Source organism: Hyperolius riggenbachi, chromosome 10, assembly GCF_040937935.1.
Source record: "Hyperolius riggenbachi isolate aHypRig1 chromosome 10, aHypRig1.pri, whole genome shotgun sequence".
In the NCBI taxonomy this organism is placed as follows: Eukaryota; Metazoa; Chordata; class Amphibia; order Anura; family Hyperoliidae; genus Hyperolius; species Hyperolius riggenbachi.
In genome coordinates, this window is record NC_090655.1 from 150,079,458 (window position 1) to 150,101,813 (window position 22,356).

Consider the following 22,356-nt stretch of genomic DNA (forward strand, 5'->3'; position numbering starts at 1 on the left):
CTCTGTAAATGACAATCTTTTGATTTTTTTTTTTTTACACACAATTGTCCATTTACAGAGGTATTTCTCCCACCCAGCATGGGTATGTGTAAAAATACACCCCAAAACACATTATACTACTTCTCCTGAGTACGGCAATACCACATGTGTGGCACTTTTTTGCAGCCTAACTGCGCTAAGGGGTCCAAAGTCCAATGAGCACCTTTAGGCTTTACAGGGGTGCTTACAATTTAGCACCCCCCAAAATGTCAGGACAGTAAACACACCCCACAAATGACCCCATTTTGGAAAGTAGACCCTTCAAGGTATTCAGAGAGGGGCATGGTGAGTCCGTGGCAGATTTCATTTTTTTTTTGTCGCAAGTTAGAAGAAATGGAAACTTTTTTTTTTTTTTTTTTCTCACAAAGTGTCATTTTCCGCTTACTTGTGACAAAAAATGATATCTTCTATGAACTCACTATGCCTCTCAGTGAATACTTTGGGATGTCTTCTTTCCAAAATGGGGTCATTTGGGGGGTATTTATACTATCCTGGAATTCTAGCCCCTCATGAAACATGACAGGGGGTCAGAAAAGTCAGAGATGCTTGAAAATGGGAAAATTCACTTTTTGCACCATAGTTTGTAAACGCTATAACTTTTACCCAAACCAATAAATATACACTGAATGGGTTTTTTTTAATCAAAAACATGTTTGTCCACATTTTTCGCGCTGCATGTATACAGAAATTTTACTTTATTTGAAAAATGTCAGCACAGAAAGTTAAAAAAAATCATTTTTTTGCCAAAATTCATGTCTTTTTTGATGAATATAATAAAAAGTAAAAATCGCAGGAGCAATCAAATAGCACCAAAAGAAAGCTTTATTAGTGACAAGAAAAGGAGCCAAAATTCATTTAGGTGGTAGGTTGTATGAGCGAGCAATAAACCGTGAAAGCTGCAGTGGTCTGAATGGAAAAAAAGTGGCCGGTCCTTAAGGGGTAGAAAGCCCTAGGTCCTCAAGTGGTAGAGAATCTGTAATGTAAAAAAACCCTCTGGGGGATACTTACCTCGGGAGGGGGAAGCCTCTGGATCCTAATAAGGCTTCCCCCATCCTCCATCCCTCCGTTCAAGCGCCGGGACCCCCCAAAGTGCAGCGAGGTAAATATTTACCTACGGCGATCCTGCGCAGGCGCACTAGGGGCTCTCCATTAGGGGAAGGCAGAAATAGCCAAACCCGACCGTATCAGCTCTACTGCACAGACGCAAGTCCTTTGCGTCTGCGCAGTACAGCGGATACGATTGGGCTCCAGCAGACGCCGGAGAGATACATAGAGGGTGCACTTCTCTTGTGCAGACTGACCGCAACTGGCTGAAGTTACGGGACCCAGTACCGGAGCTGGAGAAGGCCGGCGGCGCGGGAGCAATCCATACGGATGGGGCTGGAGGAATCCCCAGCTATGTATAAAACTTTTATATTATCTCATCTCCGGTACACTTTAAAGTGAAGGTTTTGGAGTGGCCATCTCAGTCTCCTGACCTCAATATTATTAAAGGTGCGTAGACACGCACTACCAGTGGCAACGACAGGTCCGTCAGACCCTCCCGCTGGGCGGACTTTTAGCTGACAGTGCGTGTGTACGCGCTGTCGGCAGACTGATAGGGCCCTTTTCCACTAGAGCGATTGCTGAATCGCAAATCGCTAGTGATTTTTAAAATCGCTACGGTTGTTACTTTATCATAGAAATCACGAGAAGTATTTTCCACTACAGTGATTAGATTTGGAAATCGCAAATCACAATCGCTTTCTGGAGCGATTTTTACAAGGATAATGCAATGCAAATTAAAATCACAAATCGCATAACAGAATTAATGAAAAATCGCAATCGCTGGCGTTTGTGCTTGCGATTGCTAGTGGAAATGGGCCCTTGAGGCTGTTTTTCAGCGGATCGTTCAGAAACAGCCTTATCTGCCAACAGTGCGTACACACACTTGCTACTGTTGGCTGAACGTCTGGCCAGCGGGAGGGTCTGACGGGCCCGTCCTTGCCGCTAGTAGTGCATGTGTATGCACCTTAAGCCACTCTGATGAGACCTCAAGACAGCCTAAAAATGTATGGGAACTGGAGGCTTTTTGCTTGGAAGAATGGGCAGCTTTACAAGAGCCTCATTCACAAAAAAATTCGAGCTGTTTTTGATGTTAAAGTAGGTACACTACACACCATACAATTTTCTGTTCGATTTACCTGCCAGATCAATTTTCCGATAAATTTCCGTTCACTTCTTAATTGCAATCGATTTTTCAATCGATTTCCATAGATCGGACATGTTGGAAACAAATCGATTCGGTAGGTAATTTTAACAGAAAGTTGTATGGTGTGTACCTAGCATAAGATCTTGGTTATGTAAACTTTTGATCAGGGACTAGTGTTCTCCCTAGATATTTTTTCCAGCCGGGTGGCATGAAAAAGTAGCCGGGTGGGATGCGACTGGGGAATGCAGAGCGGGTGCAACTCGACTTAGGGCGATGACAAAAGAGGCAAGCTGATGATAGCCGGGTGTTCACCAAAATTAGCCGGGTGGAGCACCCAGCTAAAAGAGCCTGGAGAGAACACTGGGTAGTTTGTGTCGCAATGATTAAAAAAGTTAAACAGTTGTTTGACAAATAAATGGCATCAGCCACTAACCACAAGTAAAAGAAAAGTTTGTGCTATCATTCATTTTCTATGAAAAACTTAAGAAATCATGAATTCTGCCAAGGTATGCAAACTTATGAACACAACTATATCAATAGTTTAGATTTTAGCAATGCCCCCCCCAAGGGGATATAAGCAAATTAAACATTTTTGATGCACTGCACAACTTTGTCACCAGTAATAAAGATAAACTTCTTTATCCCTGGATATTGTAAGTGAATTTTATAAACGATGTACACTTCCAGACTAGCACCAGCCTCAGAAATCTGTGGCCAGTGCACTCTCGAGGAAGCACAGCACTACATAATACCAGTTCCACATTACCAGGACGGTGAGTGGTACATGATATAGAACAGCAGTGCGTTTATCTGTCAGCGGTGTAACACCATCACAGGCATGACATGGCACTGGACAGCTGACAACCACTGACACCAAGGATTCCCTATATTATAGGTACTGAGTTATTGAATAGATAAAGTGTGACCAGGCTGAAATCAAACAACTTATTAGGAATTAGGTTTTCAATTAGATCCAGCAATTCTTTGAAAGCTGCTGTTTAGCAGCTACATAGTTGGATGGATGCAGCAACCTGGGGAAGGTACTAAACCAGGCCACAAAAGTCTGAATGACGCCGCAGACCTCCAGATTTTACGCTATTAGTATACACCAGTCCACAAAAGCTTGCCAAAAACGTCACAAAAATCACAACACCAAATGCATTTCAACTGATGTAAGCTCTCTCACTCTTGCTTCTTGGAATTTGTTACACATTTTATTCATATTACTTTTGACAGTTATTACCAACTCTATTTTGTACCAACTCTGTATTTTGAATATTGGTGCATACCATTGTCTATTATTTTGTACCCCATGTTTGTTTCTTAATTTGTACAGCACACCATGGAAAATATTGGTGCTTTATAAATCGATAACTGGTAAATATGGATCATTTGTTGCATGAAGAGGTAGAGAAGCAGATGCTTTAAGTACACCTGTAGCTGGAAAAATAAAGAGCTACACACTTATGTCAGCGGAGAAGGGGGGGGGGGGGGGGGGGAAGAGTGGAGGGAGTCTCCACTGTAGGCAGAAGGGTCGCACTAAATCACGTATGAGCGCAGTGGCACTGTGTAGGCTCTAGTGGGTTTGTGTCTGCGCCGGAGCACAGAGCCACTTATGCATGGATTTAACCTCCCCCCCACCCCCTGCCCAAAAAACCCGAACTACCAGCTACTGCACAGGCCATAATTTGCAAACGTGCAGCGTGGTTGCGCTCATACATGGAGGAGGGTGCGTCCGCAAGCAATCTTCAACATTAAAGTCGATGATTGTTTTGAGGGTCACAGCTCATCGCATGAGGGGCATTCAGATATAGGGGAAGCCTCTGAACGATCCAGAGGCTTCCCCTACTGAGTTAAGTATCTAACTTTCATTTAAAGAGGAACTCCAGTGAAAATAATGTAATAAAAAAAGTGCTTAATTTTTACAATAATTATGTATAAATGATTTAGTCAGCGTTTGCTCATTGTAAAATCTTTCCTCTCCCAGATTTACATTCTGACATTTATTACATGGTGACCTTTTTACTGTGGGTAGGTTAAGTAGCTGCTGCTAGCTGTTTTGGCAGTTGGATCACAGCTGTAAACAGCTATTTCCCACAATGTAACGAAGTTCACAAACAGGAAACTGCCAACAGTACCACGGTCCTACGAGCTTCTTGTGGGAGGGGTTTCACCCACAATATCAGTCATACAGCGCACCCTGATGGTCTGTTTGGGAAAAGCAATAGATTTCTCATGTAAAAGGGGGTATCAGCTACTGATTGGGATAAAGTTAAATTCTTGGTTGGAGTTTCTCTTTAAATTAAAAAAAGGACTGAGCAGTACAATAAAACAGGCAAATTAACTTATCTGGGGCTTCCTCCAGCCTCTCGTAGTTGATGTCCCTTGGCGTCCTCCGGCTCCCTCCAGCAGCTCTGTTAAAGCAGCGACGTCGGCAGAAGGCATGAGCCAGTGTGCACGTGCCGTAGGCACTCTGCCCACGCACAGTTCATTGCTTTAAGAACTGCGCATGCGCCAATCGCTTATAGCAACGGGCGTCGTGAGCGAGATGGGCCACAGATGCGCACTGGCCCATGACTTTGGCTGAAGTCGCGGCTGTAACGGAGCTGCTGGAAGCAGAATGGAGGGAGCACGGAGGACGTCAAGGGACAAACTACGGAGGGCTAGAGGAAGCCCTAGGTACGTTTATTTGCCCGTTTTAGTGTACTGCTCTTGAAAAACTATCCATTGATATATTAAAACAACATTTTTAATTGAGAAAAAAAAATGAGCATTTTTAACTAAAAAGGGTTACAAAAATGGAAGTGACATTTCTCAAAACTAGATTAATCTGGAACTCACAACTTTCTGAAGGGCATTATATTCAAGGACACAAATGTCTGACTGCCATCTGCTGGCAGCAAGTAGAATTACTACAGACTGCCTAATCCGAAGTACACACTATTTGTTTTAATAGCATGAACATTTTTAAACTGCCTAAGATCCAGGGCTTTGGAGTCGGAGTCTGAGCAGTTTTGGGTACCTGGAGTCGGAGGTTTCATAAACTGAGGAGTTGGATGATTTTTGGACTGACTCCACAGCCCTGCTAAACTATGCATTAAAAGTTTATTTTCAACCCCAGATTGGCCATGCCACCAAGAATTTGACTGATACCGCCAGAACCGTCAAGGACAATAAGATTTGAGCAGTTACCCCTTTTTTCTCACAATTATAAAGGGAGTATTCATTTTGCAACCAACTGACATCACAATATGGGTCAATAGAATCATTTATACTCTATGGTGTACTAGATACTTTGTTGAGAATAGTGTGTGGCCACCTTGAGGGCCCATTCACACTACAGCGTTTTGCCGCCATTTCGGCAAAATGTTTAAACGCTAGTGTAATGAAATCGTATGGGCCGGCTAATCGCCGCAAATGGCCCAAAAACCTGAAATGCGTCGCCTGCACCATTTTCAGTTGATTTCCCTGCGATCGCTTTTCAGTGCTAAAGAAGCGCTAAACGCGATCGCGGCAAAATCGCCGCAGTGTTCAGTGATTTTTCACTCCTGCAAAACGCCAACAAAAATCACTGGCGTTTTGCATTTCTAAGTGTGAATGGGGCCTGAGTCAGATCAAAAAACACTGCTGTGTGACCTCTCAGATGAATGAATGTAAATAAATCAAATAAATTCATAAAAAAATGAAGAAGCTTGAATATTAATAAGGGCCCAAGAGCCATTGTTGTAAATTTGTGTTAGAACTACAAGGATCGGCAGCTGTGAACAGCAGTAGCTCACCCGCTTCCCCATAAATCATTACAGGTTTTAAACTTCGGCCCCCCGGAGCCATTTTTATTCTAAGTGTTCCGAATCTCTGTGGCCATCCCCACCTGTATTGCCACGACCCGCCCCCAAGCTCAGCAACTGTCAATTATGCCTGCAGCTGCCTAGCAACACAGGTGGGTAGGTAAAAAAAAAACACACCATAGTGGTTTTGCTGATGGAGGAAGCGGACTTTCAGACCTCTAATGATTTATGGGCAAGCTATGGCTGCAGATCCGTGCTGCTCTAACACAGACCTTTACGTTTAAGCTTATTAAAATTACAAACTTGGTACTCTTTAAAGGACAACTGTAGTGAGAGGGATATGGAGGCTGCCATATTTATTTCCTTTGGAGTGTACCAGAGCTGACAATCTAAATGTTTTATACATACCTGGGGGTTTCTCCAGCCCCATCCGCACGGATCGCCCCTTCGCTGTCCTCCGCCTTCTCCTGCACCTTCCTCCAGTCGCAGCCAGTCTGCGCAAGAGAAGTGTGCCCTCTACGCACCTCTCTAGCAGCGCACTACACTTGCATCAGACTGGCCACAACTGGAGGTAGTTGCGGGACCCGGTAACGGAGCAGAAGGCGGAGGATGGCAAATGGGGCTGGAGGAAGCCCCAGGTATGTATAAAACATTTAGATTAAGCCAGCTCTGGTTTTCTTTAAAGCAATACCAGTTGTCTGGCTGTCCTGCTGATCCTCTACCTCCGATACTTTTAGCCATAGACCCTGAACTAGCATGTAGCAGATGTGTTTCTGACATGGTCAGATCTGACAAGATTAGCTGCATACTTGTTTCTGTTATTCAGACACTACTGCAGCCAAATAGATCAGCAGGACTGCCAGGCAACTGGTATTGCTTAAAAGGAAAATAATATGGCAGCCTCCATATACTTCTTACTACAGATGTCCTTGCAGCTACACTAGGTATAGATTTCCCAAGCAATCCTTCAAAAAGAAAAAATCTGGATCTTGATCTGTGCAATAATAAACCGAAAACAACATGTGTTGGAGGAATGTATGAGGACATTTTTCAGTTAACTGCAAATTCGTGTTGCCAATTCTGACTGATAAGCTCAAAAAAGCACTCTAGATTCAACAAGAAAGAAAATAATTGCCAAACAATTTGTATGGTCACCTCATATCCGCCAGTAATGTCTATAAAGAACCATTATCCCATGAACTACCATCATAACAACTGTCCCTCATTTCACAATCATTTATTCAGATTTCACTTACTGAACATTTTTGGGCTTGGACCAGACCATATTCCGGGTTTCGTTTAATCCAAGACGCAAACCATTTAATGCTCCAAATGCAGCTCCTAAAAATCAAAAAAATTACCACCTGTTAAAAATCAGGGCAAATATAAACCTATTCCAAATATACTAAAATAGCTTTTTAACAAAATCAGCACAGCTTATTGAGAACCCTCCAACTAAAACATATTTTGATGCTGGGTACACACCATACAATTTTCTGTTAGATTTACCTGCCAGATCGATTATTTCCAACATGTCCGATCTGAATTTCGATCTACTTTTCGATTTTCTGATCGCTTTTTAATTGTGTTTTCAAACATTTTTTAGATTGATTTTCGTTTAGTTCTATGAAAATCAGAAAAAAAAAAAAAAAGATTGAAATTCAGATCGGACATTACCTAGCATTACTCTCAGTACTTTTGTATTGCAAATGTATTTTGGTAGGAGCCAGACAGTATTTGTTTTCCAAAGAAGTCGATAGTAGCTGTGGGGGAAGGATTCAGACAACCTCTTAGGCTACAGAAAACTGCATGAGAAGCAATTTTGCTTTTCAGAAAGAAATTCATTTTGGGATAGTTGAGGCTGGTTCAGAAGGATGGCTGCCAGCATTTGTCCTAGTCATTTACTGCTGGGATCGAACTACCCCAGCATTGAGATGAACGGCAACATTTATCTCAATGCATTAACCATTGATTGCATGAGCTCCATGGTCAATCAAAATTCCTGAGACACCATGTGTAAAGTCCAGCAGTTCCATATACCCCTATAGGGTTCAAACTGCAATGTGATGATGGAATGCGGCACACACGATGCCGGCAGTCGTCCACATAAACTGGGCCTTAGGTTGCCATACACTAGTCAATGGCCACCAGAATGAACATCTGATAGAACCCTCTCTGATGAAAAGGCTCCATTACCTGCTCACACAAAGATTTTAGCATGAAATCTATTGGATATCTACCTAGTGCTGCCACGCCTAAGTCGATTTATATAACGGTTCTGTATGTAACAACTTCTATAATACTATATACATAAAACGAATTGTGAATCATATCTAATGTTAAGCCTTGTGAAAATGAAAAGTATGTTTCTCAAGCACTATGCAACTTCTAGTTTTTTTGCACAACTCATAGGGCCCAATCCAATACATGTTTTCTCCTAACTTTTACCATCGGATATAATCATTCACCTTCTGTTTAAAATAACTTTTCATCCAAAACTGCATATTTACCTGTACATTTTTATTATTCATTGTATTTATAAAAGCACCAACATATTACGCAGCACTGGACAATAATATATATATATATATATATATATATATATATATATATATATATATATATATATATATATATATATATATATATATATATATATATATATATATATATATATATATATATATATATATATATATATATATATATATATATATATATATATATATATATATATAAATAAATTACCAAGGGGTGAGCAGCACAAACCAAATTTTTTTTTTTTTTATGCAATTCTATGCAAAGCATGCACGCAGCGCTGGAGGTCCCCAGACTTCATAAGAAATATATACCGTATATACTCGCATACAAGCCGAATTTTTGACCCCCAAAATGGGGGTCAAAAGTTGGGGGGTCGGCTTGTATGCGAGTCTTCCCTGGTGGTCTAGTGGTGGGTGGGTGGGTGGTCCGCGCCCCGCTCCCCCTTCCCCGCTCCCCCCCGGCCGCCGCTGCTAATACCTGTTTAGGCAGCGGCCGCTTCCTAATCCGCGTTCCTCTTCTTAAGTGTCTTCTCAGAGTATCACAGCAGCGCGCCCGGCGCTGCTGCTGTGACGATGCAGGGGGCAGGAAAGAGCGGTTCCCTTGGCAACGGCGATACATATCGCCGCTATAGGGAGCCGCGCTCTTTCCTGCACTGTACATCGTCACAGCAGCAGCGCCGGGCGCGCTGCTGTGATACTCTGAGAAGAAACTTAAGAAGAGGAACGCGGATTAGGAAGCGGCCGCTTCCTAAACAGGTAATAGCAGCAGCGGGGGGCGGGGGGGCGGAGCACTACCTACCTATGCTGGGCACTAAACTTGGCACTATACTGGCTAAACTGGGCACTATACTGGCTAAACTGGGCACTATACTAGCTAAACTGGGCACTATACTAGCTAAACTGGGCACTATACTGGCTAAACTGGGCACTATACTGGCTAAACTGGGCACTATACTGGCTAAACTGGGCACTATACTGGCTAAACTGGGCACTATACTGGCTAAACTGGGCACTATACTGGCTAAACTGGGCACTATACTAGCTAAACTGGGCACTATACTGGCTAAACTGGGCACTATACTAGCTAAACTGGGCACTATACTGGCTAAACTGGGCACTATACTGGCTAAACTGGGCACTATACTGGCTAAACTGGGCACTATACTAGCTAAACTGGGCACTATACTGGCTAAACTGGGCACTTTACTAGCTAAACTGGGCACTATACTGGCTAAACTGGGTACTTTACTAGCTAAACTGGGCACTATACTGGCTAAACTGGGCACTTTACTAGCTAAACTGGGCACTATACTAGCTAAACTGGGCACTATACTGGCTAAACTGGGCACTATACTGGCTAAACTGGGCACTATACTAGCTAAACTGGGCACTATACTGGCTAAACTGGGCACTATACTGGCTAAACTGGGCACTATACTGGCTAAACTGGGCACTATACTAGCTAAACTGGGCACTATACTGGCTAAACTGGGCACTTTACTAGCTAAACTGGGCACTATACTGGCTAAACTGGGCACTTTACTAGCTAAACTGGGCACTATACTAGCTAAACTGGGCACTATACTAGCTAAACTGGGCACTATACTAGCTAAACTGGGCACTATACTGGCTAAACTGGGCACTATACTGGCTAAACTGGGCACTATACTAGCTAAACTGGGCACTATACTAGCTAAACTGGGCACTATACTGGCTAAACTTGGCACTATACTAACTAAACTGGGCACTTTACTAGCCATACTGGGGCACTATACTAGCTAAACTGGGCACTATACTAGCTAAACTGAGGCACTACCTACCCATACTGGGCGCTATACTGGCTATACTGGGCACTATACTGGCAATACTGGGCACTTTACTAGCTATACTGGACACTACCTACCTATACTGGGCACTATACTAGCTATACTGGGACACACTGGGGGGCTGCACCAATCCAGCATTTCCTACCCCCGGCTTATATGGGGGTCAATCATTTTTCCCTGTTTTTTCAGGGAAAAGTTGGGGGGTCGGCTTATATGCGGGTCGGCTTATATGCGAGTATATACGGTAAGTACAGAGGGGCTGCAGCACACAACAGGAAAACAGTGACAGGGGCTCTTGGTTACGCTTTAACGCGCTTAAGCTCACCAACTGCGCCAAAGTGTCCCCAATCTGGTGAGTCCTACTCTACCATGCAAAATGCCAGTTTTTATAAGCATTTTAGTGGGAACTAAACCAAAAACCCTAAAATGTCAACTAGATGGGAAAAATTAAATTACCAAGGGGTGAGCAGCACAAACCAAATTTTTGGTTTGTGCTGCTCACCCCTTGGTAATTTATTTATAATTTTCCCCTGTGAGCCTGCATGACCACGCCCACCTCTAGCACAGTTAAGTATATAAATGAGTGCTTTGCACATGTTAAGAGAGTTCGTTTGGTAGCTAGGTGAAGGGTGAGGTGTTTTTAATTTCCTTTTTTCCCATCTAGTTGACATTTTAGGGTTTTTGGTTTAGTTCCCACTAGACTGCTTATAAAAACTGGCATTTTGCATGGTAGAGTAGGACTCACCAGATTGGGGACACTTTGGCGCAGTTGGTGAGCTTAAGCGCGTTAAAGCGTAACCAAGAGCCCCTGTCACTGTTTTCCTGTTGTGTGCTGCAGCCCCTCTGTACACACATATATATTATATATATATATATATATATATATATATATATATATATATATATATATATATATATATATATATATATATATATATATATATATATATATTTATATTTTGATACAAGAATGACAGACGTAACAAGGTCAAATGGAACAAAAGTTATACAAAGCAAACGGTACAAGATACAGGATCATGCGATTATGGGCAAGTTAGGTAGGCCCAGTAATACAAGTACAGGCTGTTATAGGAAAGGAGCACACAATCATGTATATAGACTACACTAGGGAAGGGAGGACCCTGCCAGAGGCTTTCAATAAACATTTTTGAAACTAAAATAACTTTTCCACACTCTGGAATAAAAAAAAGTGGTAGATTCAAAAGTACTGTCAATAGTATTTTCTTGCTTGCTGGTGGCTTAAAACGGATTTTATTTATAAGATGTAAAATATCCCTTAGGAAAAAGAAAAAAAAAAAAAACTTCGAAAAAGTGAATTGGACCATGCCCATTGTGAATTAAGAGGATGAGAAAGGAGAAAAATTAAAGTAGCCAGACTGTTACTAGAAAAAGTATTCTGGTGATGGACCTGACTAAATACATATATACAGTGGAGGAAATAATTATTTGACCCCTCACTGATTTTGTAAGTTTGTCCAATGACAAAGAAATGAAAAGTCTCAGAACAGTATCATTTCAATGGTAGGTTTATTTTAACAGTGGCAGATAGCACATCAAAAGGAAAATCGAAAAAATAACCTTAACCTGCCTGGCGTTCTATTAAGATCGCCAGGCAGGCTGCGGGAGGGGTTTTTTTTAATTAAAAAAAAAACTATTTCATGCAGCCAACTGAAAGTTGGCTGCATGAAAGCCCACTAGAGGGCGCTCCGGAGGCGTTCTTCCGATCGCCTCCGGCGCCCAGAATAAACAAGGAAGGCCGCAATGAGCAGCCTTCCTTGTTTTGCTTACATCGTCGCCATAGCGACGAGCGGAGTGACGTCATCGACGTCAGCCGACGTCCTGACGTCAGCCGCCTCCGATCCAGCCCTTAGCGCTGGCCGGAACTTTTTGTTCCGGCTACGCTGGGCTCAGGCGGCTGGGGGGACCCTCTTTCGCCGCTGCTCGCAGCGGATCGCCGCAGAGCGGCGGCGATCAGGCAGCACACGCGGCTGGCAAAGTGCCGGCTGCGTGTGCTGCTTTTTATTTGAGCCAAATCGGCCCAGCAGGGCCTGAGCGGCAGGCTCCGGCGGTACTGGACGAGCTGAGCTCGTCCAGACCGCCCAGCAGGTTAAATAAAAGATAGCAACTGATTTGCATTTCATTGAGTGAAATAAGTTTTTGAACCCTCTAACAATAAAAGACTTAATACTTCGTGGAAAAACCCTTGTTTGCAAGCACAGAGGTCAAACGTTTCTTGTAATTGATGACCAAGTTTGCACACATTTTAGGAGGAATGTTGGTCCACTCCTCTTTGCAGATCATCTCTAAATCCCTAAGGTTTCGAGGCTGTCTCTGTGCAACTCTGAGCTTGAGCTCCCTCCATAGATTTTCTATTGGATTAAGGTCTGGAGACTGACTAAGCCACTCCATGACCTTAATGTGCTTCTTCTTGAGCCACTCCTTTGTTGCCTTTGCTGTATGTTTTGGGTCATTGTCGTGCTGGAACACCCATCCACGACCCATTTTCAGTTTCCTGGCAGAGGGAAGGAGGTTGTCCTTCAGGATTTCACGATACATGGCTTCGTCCATGTTCCCGTTAATGCGATTAAGTTGTCCTGTGCCCCTAGCAGAAAAACACCCCCAAAGCAAAATGTTTCCACCCCCATGCTTGATGGTGGGGACGGTGTTTTGGGGGTCATAGGCAGCATTTTTCTTCCTCCAAACACAGCGAGTTGAGTTAATGCCAAAGAGCTCTATTTTGGTCTCATCAGACCACAGCACCTTCTCCCAGTCACTCACAGAATCATTCAGGTGTTCATTGGCAAACTTCAGACGGGCCTGCACATGTGCCTTCTTGAGCAGGGGGACCTTGCGAGCCCTGCAGGATTTTAACCAGCTGGGCGGTATGGACGAGCTCAGCTCGTCCATCACCGCCGGAGGCTGCCGCTCAGGCCCTGCTGGGCCGATTTGCGCCAAATAAAGAGCAGCACACGCAGCCGGCACTTTGCCAGCCGCGTGTGCTGCCCGATCGCCGCCGCTCTGCGGCGATTCTCCGCGAGCAGCGGCGAAAGAGGGTTCCCCCCCAGCCGCCTGAGCCCTGCGCAGCCGGAACAAAAAGTTCCGGCCAGCGCTAAGGGCTGGATCGGAGGCGTCTGACGTCAGGACGTCGGCTGACGTCCATGACGTCACTCCGCTCGTCGCTATGGCGACGGTGTAAGCAAAACAAGGAAGGCCGCTCATTGCGGCCTTCCTTGTTTATTCTGGGCGCCGGAGGCGATCGGAAGAACGCCTCCGGAGCGCCCTCTAGTGGGCTTTCATGCAGCCAACTTTCAGTTGGCTGCATGAAATAGTTTTTTTTTTAATTTAAAAAAAACCCTCCCGCAGCCTCCCTGGCGATCTTATCAGAACGCCAGGGTGGTTAATCCATTGCGGTGTAATGTGCTTCCAATGGTTTTCTTGGTGACTGTGGTCCCTGCTAATTTGAGGTCATTCACTAACTCCTCCCGTGTAGTTTTAGGATGCTTTTTCACCTTTCTCAGAACCATTGACACCCCACGAGGTGAGATCTTGCGTGGAGCCCCAGAGCGAGGTCGATTGATGGTCATTTTGTGCTCCTTCCATTTTCGAACAATCGCACCAACAGTTGTCACCTTCTCTCCCAGCTTCTTGCTAATGGTTTTGTAGTCCATTCCAGCCTTGTGCAGGTCTACAATTTTGTCTCTGACATCCTTGGACAGCTCTTTGGTCTTTCCCATGTTGGAGAGTTTGGAGTCTGCTTGATTGATTCTGTGGACAGGTGTCTTTTATACAGGTGACTAGTTAAGACAGGTGTCCTTAATGAGGGTGACTAATTGAGTAGAAGTGTCTAACCACTCTGTGGGAGCCAGAACTCTTAATGGTTGGTAGGGGTTCAAAAACTTATTTCACTCAATGAAATGCAAACCAGTTGCTATCTTTTATTTAAGGCTATTTTTTCGATTTTCCTTTTGATGTGCTATCTGCCACTGTTTAAATAAACCTACCATTGAAATAATACTGTTCTGAGACTTCATTTCTTTGTCATTGGACAAACTTACAAAATCAGTGAGGGGTCAAATAATTATTTCCTCCACTGTATGCAATAAAGGAACAAGTCTTTTTTAACAGATAAGGCTAAATAAGGGATTTGGCTTTGGTCTAGAATATACGGCTCTAGTCATATGTATACTGTTATGTAATATGTTTGGTGGTCCGGATCAAACTAGTAATTCTATACAGTATAGGAGTCGTCAGCTCCTCCTCTATACACTTGAAAAATAATTAAAAACAAATAGGAGCTGATTGACAAGCCTTCTTGCGCAGAGAGAGAGAGAGAGAGAGAGAGAGAGAGAGAGAGAGAGAGAGAGAGAGAGAGAGAGAGAGAGAGAGAGAGAGAGAGAGAGAGAGAGAGAGAGAGAGAGAGAGAGAGAGAGAGAGAGAGGAAAGGAAACACACATGTTCCTATCCTCCCCTGCACCAAAAACAAATTGCTTTAAAGCGTTTATTTTGTTTTGTGAAGTGTACAAGACAAGAACATTCCTTGCTTTACTGTCCCAGAAATGGTCTACATGAAAAACTGTGCAATTCCAAACTAGCACAACACGAGAAGACTGTGAAGCGCACTCTCAAGGAATCCCAACACTACTAAATGCTAGGGTCACATGTCACCAGAACAGTAACAGTAGACCCAGCATAATGCAGTAGTGCCTTTATCTACCAGCAGGGTAACGCCATCACAGATATGGAAAACACCGGACAGCTGACTTACTGCTGGAAAGCGGGCAACTTCTAGCGGACAATCATTCTCCTAGTTCATAGAATACCCAGATAGCTCATGGTGATCCAGTACTACCAAGATGCCGTCTCCACGGGGTGGCTGAAGTGCCTGAGGAGAATGCATTGAGACCCTTATGCTGCACTAAGCAGAAGGAAAATCATGTATTTGTTATCTGCTAAATGAGTAAGCATTAACTGCTAATTGTTTGTAAAACCTAAAGACCTGTACACATCCCAAGTGAACCCGAGGTGAGTGATATCGAGGCTGCCATATTGTTTCCTTTTAAACAATACCAGTTGCCTGGCAGCCCTGCTGATCTATTTGACTGCAGTAGTGTCTGAATAACACCAGAAACAAGCATGTAGCTAATCTTTTCAGTTCTGACAAGATTGTCAGAAACATCTAATCTGCTGCATGCTTGTTCAGGGTCTAGGGCTAGAAGTATTAGAGGCAGAGGATCAGCAGGATAGCCAGGCAACTGGTATTGCTTAAAAGTAAATAAATATGACAGCCTCCATCTAATTTTTACCTCGGGTTCACTTTAAGTCCGCTGAGACGGCTGATAACTATCATCTCAGCCAATAATCAGGCACGTGCGTACACCAGCCCCCGACACCCAAACCGCAAGCCATCCCCTGGCAGATTTACTTATTCCCCAGTGATGCCGATCACATTGCTCCCCCGCGTGACATCACAAACGTGCCGCTCTTCATCCCTCCACCGTCTACCTTCCCCACAAGCAACCTTTAAGGAAACCAGAGATTTGTTTAAAAAAAAATAGAAAAATGTACACTTCAAAAAGGGGATTGCGGACACAAAGTAAAAAAAAAAAAGGGTCATGGGGCGGCTGGAGACATGCTACTTTCTCAAGAGATGGCCCTGACCAGCCACCTCAGTTGATAACACTAGCAAGAGCACTGGTCTGTAGACTGATGACGTTCATCAGCTCTTCCATAATAATGCATCTAACTGTAAAAAGAGTGTTCCGACATCAGCCAGTCTTCTTGCAACACAACTGCAGAAGCCAAGAGTTTTTCTTCAAATCCCGTTTCCATATTTCTCCTTCAAATTTGCCCCCCCCCCCCCCCAAAAAAAAAATAAAATAAAATAAAAATAACACAAAACAATCACCTCCTAACTAAAAAAAAGGCTCTGTCCCAGCCAATTATTGGGTAGGATCAAATGATGGATTTCATTATGTAGAACTGTACATATTTGTATTTCTTCAAAAAGTTTCAGATCACCCCCACTCCTTTTTTTGTACCACAATAGTCTTTTCCCAGCAGACTGAAGTCTTCCAGAGACCCCTTCTGGTGACTATAAGCATTGGGAATTTGATTTCTGGCCCTGTCAAAGACACTCCCTTGCCTTCCAAAAGCACAGACTAGGATGTTCAGGACATTGCAAGCATCTTAGGACATGCCTAGAAAACACCTGGAACATCTTCACTGCTATCACCGAGGCAGCAGGATAGACTGCTGAAGAAAGAAGAGGGGAACTAGAGATCAGAAGGTGCATTTCTGAGACAGTGAATATGCTTTTTTTCCCTACAGATCTATTTTTATCTTTAGCACGGAGTTCAGCTGCAACACAAGAAGCCAACTCTCAGAGTCTTCATAGTGACTTGCAGAACTGACTAGAATATATTAATGTATAGATGTTATATCAGAAGATCAATTTGTCGTAGAAATGCAAGTTACATGCAGTACAGTATAAACCAAATTTACGAACACCTCCCTGAGCTGGACATCAAAGTATAATTTTGCCTTCTTAAAACAGAAGGTATTTGCAATAATGCAGCTTTATATGAGCAAATATGGTTTCCTATGATGCATCACTCCAAATGTGCAAATGATCTCTTTATGCCCCCTAGAAGCCAAACACATCCAGAACCATTGGTGTATAGCAAGTTCTCCCCAGCTTCTTTTAGCCAGGTGCTGCACCCGGCTAGTTTTGGTGAGCACCTGGCTGTCATCGGCTCAGCTACTCCTATGCTGTAAGAAGAATTGCGCACAGAACCACTGGCCCTGCATTCTCTCATATCGCCCCACCCCCAGCTACTTTTTAATGCCACCCGGCTACTATTTCATGCCACCCGGCTACTATTTCATGCCACCCAGCTGGAAAATTATTGGGAGTACACTGAAGCCTATAGCTTGCAAATGTTACAGAGTCGGTCACTATTCACCAGCAGTTCAGGATGTGAGCCTGGCTTTTAGAGGCGTAAAAAGATGATTTGCATATTCATGAGAGAAGCATCATGGGAAACCATACTTTCCCACAGTTTAAAGAAAACCTTAAGGGCTGGTGCACACCAAAACCCGCTAGCCGATCCGCAAAATGCTAGCAGATTTTTAAACGCTTTTTTTTATTTTTCTATGGCGTTTTGCGGATTGCTGCTGCGGTTTTCAGTATAGTAGATTTCATATATTGTTACAGTAAAGCTGTTACTGAACAGCTTCTGTAACAAAACCGCCTGCAAAACCGCTCTGAACAGGCGTTTTTCAGAGCGGTTTGCGTTTTTCCTATACTTAACACTGAGGCAGAAACGCATCCGAAATCCAAAAAATGCCTCACCCAGGCATTTTTCGTTTCTGCAAAACGCCTGCCGCTCTGGTGTGCACCACCCCATTGAGATACATTGACCAAGCAGATCCGCAGCCGCAAGCGGATCTGAAAACGCCCAAAAAGCCGCTCGGTGTGCACCAGCCCTAACAGAGGGATATGGATGTTTCCTTTTAAACAATGCCAGTTGCTTTTCAATCCTGCTCATCTCTTTGGTTGCAGTAGTGGCTGAATCACACACCTGAAAGCAGCATGCAGCTAATCCAGTCAGACTTGAGTCAGAGCACCTGATCTGCATACTTGTTCAGGGGCTGTAGCTAAATGTATTAGAGACACAGGATCAGCAGGAGAGTTTAAAAGTAAATATCCATATCCTTCTCAGCTTAGGTTCGCTGTAAGGCCGGCTTCACACTGTAGATTGGCGGTGCAGGGGCCACATCACCAAGAACAGGCCTTCAGGGATTACCGCGTTAGAAGTGTGAACTCCTCCATAGACTTTCATTAGACTGTGGTAAATTCACTGCACCGCCTCAGTGTGAAAGTGCCCTAACGATAGCAAAATTATATTATAGAAGGATATGGATATTTACTTTTAAAATACCAGTTACCAGTTGCCTGACTCTCCTGCCGATCCTGTGTCTCTAATACGTTTAGCTACAGCCCCTGAACAAGCATGCAGATCAGGTGCTCCACCACTCTAACCACCTTTGAAATCTTTAAAGGCTCCCTCAAAACCCACCTTTTCTGACAAGCATATTCTCTAGCTTAGGCCATGCACCCCTCAACCTCGCATTTACTCCTCACTAAATAACCCAATCACGTATTGCCTGTACATATACTTCCCCCACTTTGTTTCCACCCCATTCCTTTAGATTGTAAGCTCGCAAGGGCAGGGCTCTCACCCTTTTGTGTCATGGAATGTTATTTTAATTGCTTGCACTGTTGTACATTTTAGTCATGTTAAATTTGCTATTGTAATCACCACCTGTTCAGTATTTTGTACCAGTGTTCATATTTGATGTATATCATTGTATCATTATGCATCCATTGTTGGTTTTCTAACATTGTACAGCGCTACGGAATAGGTTGGCGCTTTATAAATAATTATATTTAGTATCAAGTTTAGTATTTTTAGGCTTTTTTTGACCCAATAAGCCCCTTATACTCTCCAAAGGTTTTGAATCACCATAAGCTTCCTGGGAACTCTAGTGGTCAAAAGTAAGCCTGATAAAAAAGATATGGGAGCTGTACAAATGTAAAGAAAAAAACCACAGGGACACCGGGAGCCCTTACAGTGTATTATCTTCGGATAAATGGTCAAACGAAAAAGACTACTACTACTCACAAGAGTAGGTTGCTTTAAAAGGTCCGTACACACGTCGTTGCCTCCAGTCCGGCGTGTGTACGGACCTTAAAGAGGTAACCACTCAGTCGCGCATGTGGGGAAGTGCCGTCCCCACTCGGTCTTTTCCTAGGATCGGTCGCCGCTCCTCAAATAATTCTTCACGTCAAAAGTGTCGTGAAGGCCCCACGTAGTGAGGTAATAAACCAGGATGTGGAAACAGTAGGAGGCGCCCTTGTGTTTGTATATACTTTCAAGGTATATCTATATATAAATATATAACTATATAACGATGTTCGCCTACCTTCTATATGGAGACTTCCAATTTTGTAAAAGATATAATTATTTTATTGGTAACAAGCACTTCAGTCTAAAGTGCTTGTTACCAGAAGTGCTTGTTACCAATAAAATAATTATATCTTTTACAAAATTGGAAGTCTCCCTATATAAGGAAGGCGAACATCGTTATATAGTTATATATTTATATATAGATATACCTTGAAATTATATCCAAACAAGGGTGCCTCCTACTGTTTCCATAGAGCTGCTAGAAGGGAAGAATTGAAGAAGCTCTCAATCACAGCAGATCATAATGGTTTCTGAAAATATCAAAGAGGATGCTCTGCCTGGCATAATACTACAGCAATAAAGGAGGTCAATGTCACCTTGATGGGTTCTAATGGAGCTGTTTTACAAACCTGTCATGCAGCATCCCCCAATAGTGAAAAAGGAGAGCTCTAGTCTTCCTCTAGTCTTGTTTGCTCCAGTAGGTAAAATAAATTCATCTGAGTCCTAAGAAGAGATAATTTATTAGGGATTCTCTAGTGTATAATTAAGCATACAAATTTACAGTTATCAAATTTTGATAAAAACACTATTCCCAGATAGAATAAAATTCTTTGCCCAGAAAATTGTTATTAAAAAAACAAAACAAACAAACAAAAAAAAAAAACAAAGATTCAACTATGCTACCAGTGTCAGAAGAGAAAAAAAAAAAAAGTTGATTCCAGTATATAATAATCAAGTGTCAACGGTTACGGCATTACTAAACCTTGCTCTCAGTACATTTGACTAAATAATAAAGAAAGAAAAAAAGGGTATGCACACAGACTTGTACACACACTAGACCGGGGGTGGGCAAACATTCAATTGTGGGCTGCAGTCCTCTTCTCCCTTCCTGCACAGATGCGAGTGGCGCATAATACACGCCGGCTAAGTGGAAGCCGGCCCCTCACCCAATGTCCAGGAAAACAGCAGTGTCCCATGACACGCTGGCATGTACTATGGTGGGTCACATGACACCGCTGTGGAGATAGCAGCTGTAAACTGCAGTACTATATCTAACTGGAGGCGAACAATGTAGAATAAAGGTTTATGGTATATCCACTATTATTTATTTATTAATTTATTGTATTTATAAAGCGCCAACATATTACGCAGCGCTGGACAATAAACACTACAAAACCTTTGTAGGTATCCTACCTCGGGGATGCTGCGATCTGGACAGAGGATCGTGGAGATCGGGATAAAATTCAAATAGTTTTCAAAGAGGACCTGAACTCTTGCATAGGACTGAAGGAAAACAGAGAAATGCACCCTGAATGTATTTAGAGAGGGAATTCGAGTATTAAAACAAAAAAAAGTATTTGGTGTGAGGAATGCCCTATAAGCAATAGGAAAGGAACACAATTATGCAATGAGTAAAAGTTCACCTCAGATCCACTAATTCCCCCTCATTTGTATCTAATCACAAGTTGTAATTTGATCCTCTCCTGTGTCACATGACTGGATATGGCAGATAAGCCCATTTGAAAGCACAGGCTGTAAACAATATGTCTGCTTCCATGAATCAGAAAGTGGAAACTGAGCAAATTTATTTTAGGATGTGTATCAGCTGTAACAAAGTGCAACTATTAGCCATACTATGCCAGGGAAAAAAAAAAAAAAAGTCATTTAAGTAGATACTTACTTGCTCTACTTGCATAACAGATGTATTGCACTGTCCACGTTTTGATTTCAATGTATTTTATATAGTGAACTGGCCAGAATTCTGTCCATGGCAGGGGCCATCTTGGGTCCCACAGGTTTCAGCATCCGCCTCACCCCCTCGCATCTCCTCTCCGCACTATTACAGAGCTTAGCGGGTAGTAATAAAGGCAGTGGGCGCAGATTCATCTGCTCATGGTGGCACTGGAGTTCCCGTCTATACACTCTGCAATAACGCCGGTGGTAGCGCAGAGTGTATAAACAGGAACTCCAGCATGTGGAACCCTATGGAGGAGAGTCTGAGCGCACTGCTTTTACTCCTCCCTGCTTTGCTGAGTAATAGTGCGGGGAGGAGATGGGGGGGGGGGGACATGGCAGGAGTGCAGAGAGGGGCACACAACAGGAGGGTGGCCAAGGACAGTGACAGAGGAAAGCTTCCGGCCCCGTCCCTGCGTCCTAGTAGCTGCAAGTTACCAAAAAAGAAGGTGGCCAATCAGAGAGGAACGGAGGTGAGGGACAGAGGCTTCAGCCAATCAGGTTTGATTAGCATGCATTACAACTTCTCTTCTGTGCCCAAGCATACGATAAAAGAGCTTGGGGGTATGGGGACTAATCTATTTAAAAAAAAAAAGTGAAATTGATTTTAAACTTTTGAATTGCCTTGTTAGGAACTTTTTTTTTTACTTAACAGTTTGTAATAGAGAATTGATGATGGATGTTATGCCTGACAGTCTTTAAAGGTTATTATGCTGCTGTATATCTTTTAGAGCAGAGAGGAGTTCTGAGTTTAGGTCCACTTTAATATTAGCACTTGACAGCTGTAAACTGCGATTGGGCGGTTTCCAATTAGCTGGCTTGCGTCATTATGCATCAATCATAACTGTGCAGGAAGAGAGAAGGAATACGGCCCTCTTTTGGCAGGCCAGATCCTGCCCCCAAGCCATAGTTTGCCCAACGATGTACTAGGTAGGACCTGGCTAAGGCAACCATCTGGGCTGTGGAGTCGGAGACATTAAAAGAGTACAGACTCCTAACAAATTTCAACTTTAGTTAAAAGAAAAAATTATAACTTATTGTATTTATCAGGTAAAAGTCATAATAAATAACTTTTATATACATTAATAGAAGTGATTTCTCCAAATTAGGGACATGTATACTTTTTGCAGCATTATAAACCAGTTGGGACAGAGAAGCTCTTGTATATGATCAGAGGGCCCATGTGGTGGGGAAGAGAACGCGAGAAGCCTCTTGTACCTAAGTAAATAACATTTTTTCGGACTATAG

At 43.1% G+C, this 22,356-nt stretch overlaps 1 protein-coding gene and 2 non-coding genes across 3 annotated transcripts in view; all 3 read right to left on the reverse strand.

Annotated features, from left to right (window-relative positions):
* LOC137536557 (mitochondrial import inner membrane translocase subunit Tim23) overlaps positions 1-22,356 on the reverse strand; it is a 48,261-nt gene that overhangs the window by 18,443 nt on the left and 7,462 nt on the right. The window contains exons 3-4 of the mRNA XM_068258797.1: positions 19,785-19,878; positions 7,275-7,359 (exon numbers count right to left, since the gene is read on the reverse strand). Coding sequence (XP_068114898.1) covers positions 7,275-7,359; positions 19,785-19,878 — 179 coding nt within the window. The remainder of the gene's footprint in view (positions 1-7,274; positions 7,360-19,784; positions 19,879-22,356) is intronic.
* Positions 2,903-3,102, reverse strand: LOC137537382 (small nucleolar RNA SNORA74). The gene has a single exon (XR_011024617.1). It is a non-coding gene; the product is annotated as a small nucleolar RNA SNORA74 (small nucleolar RNA).
* Positions 14,978-15,177, reverse strand: LOC137537385 (small nucleolar RNA SNORA74). Its single transcript, XR_011024620.1, has one exon. It is a non-coding gene; the product is annotated as a small nucleolar RNA SNORA74 (small nucleolar RNA).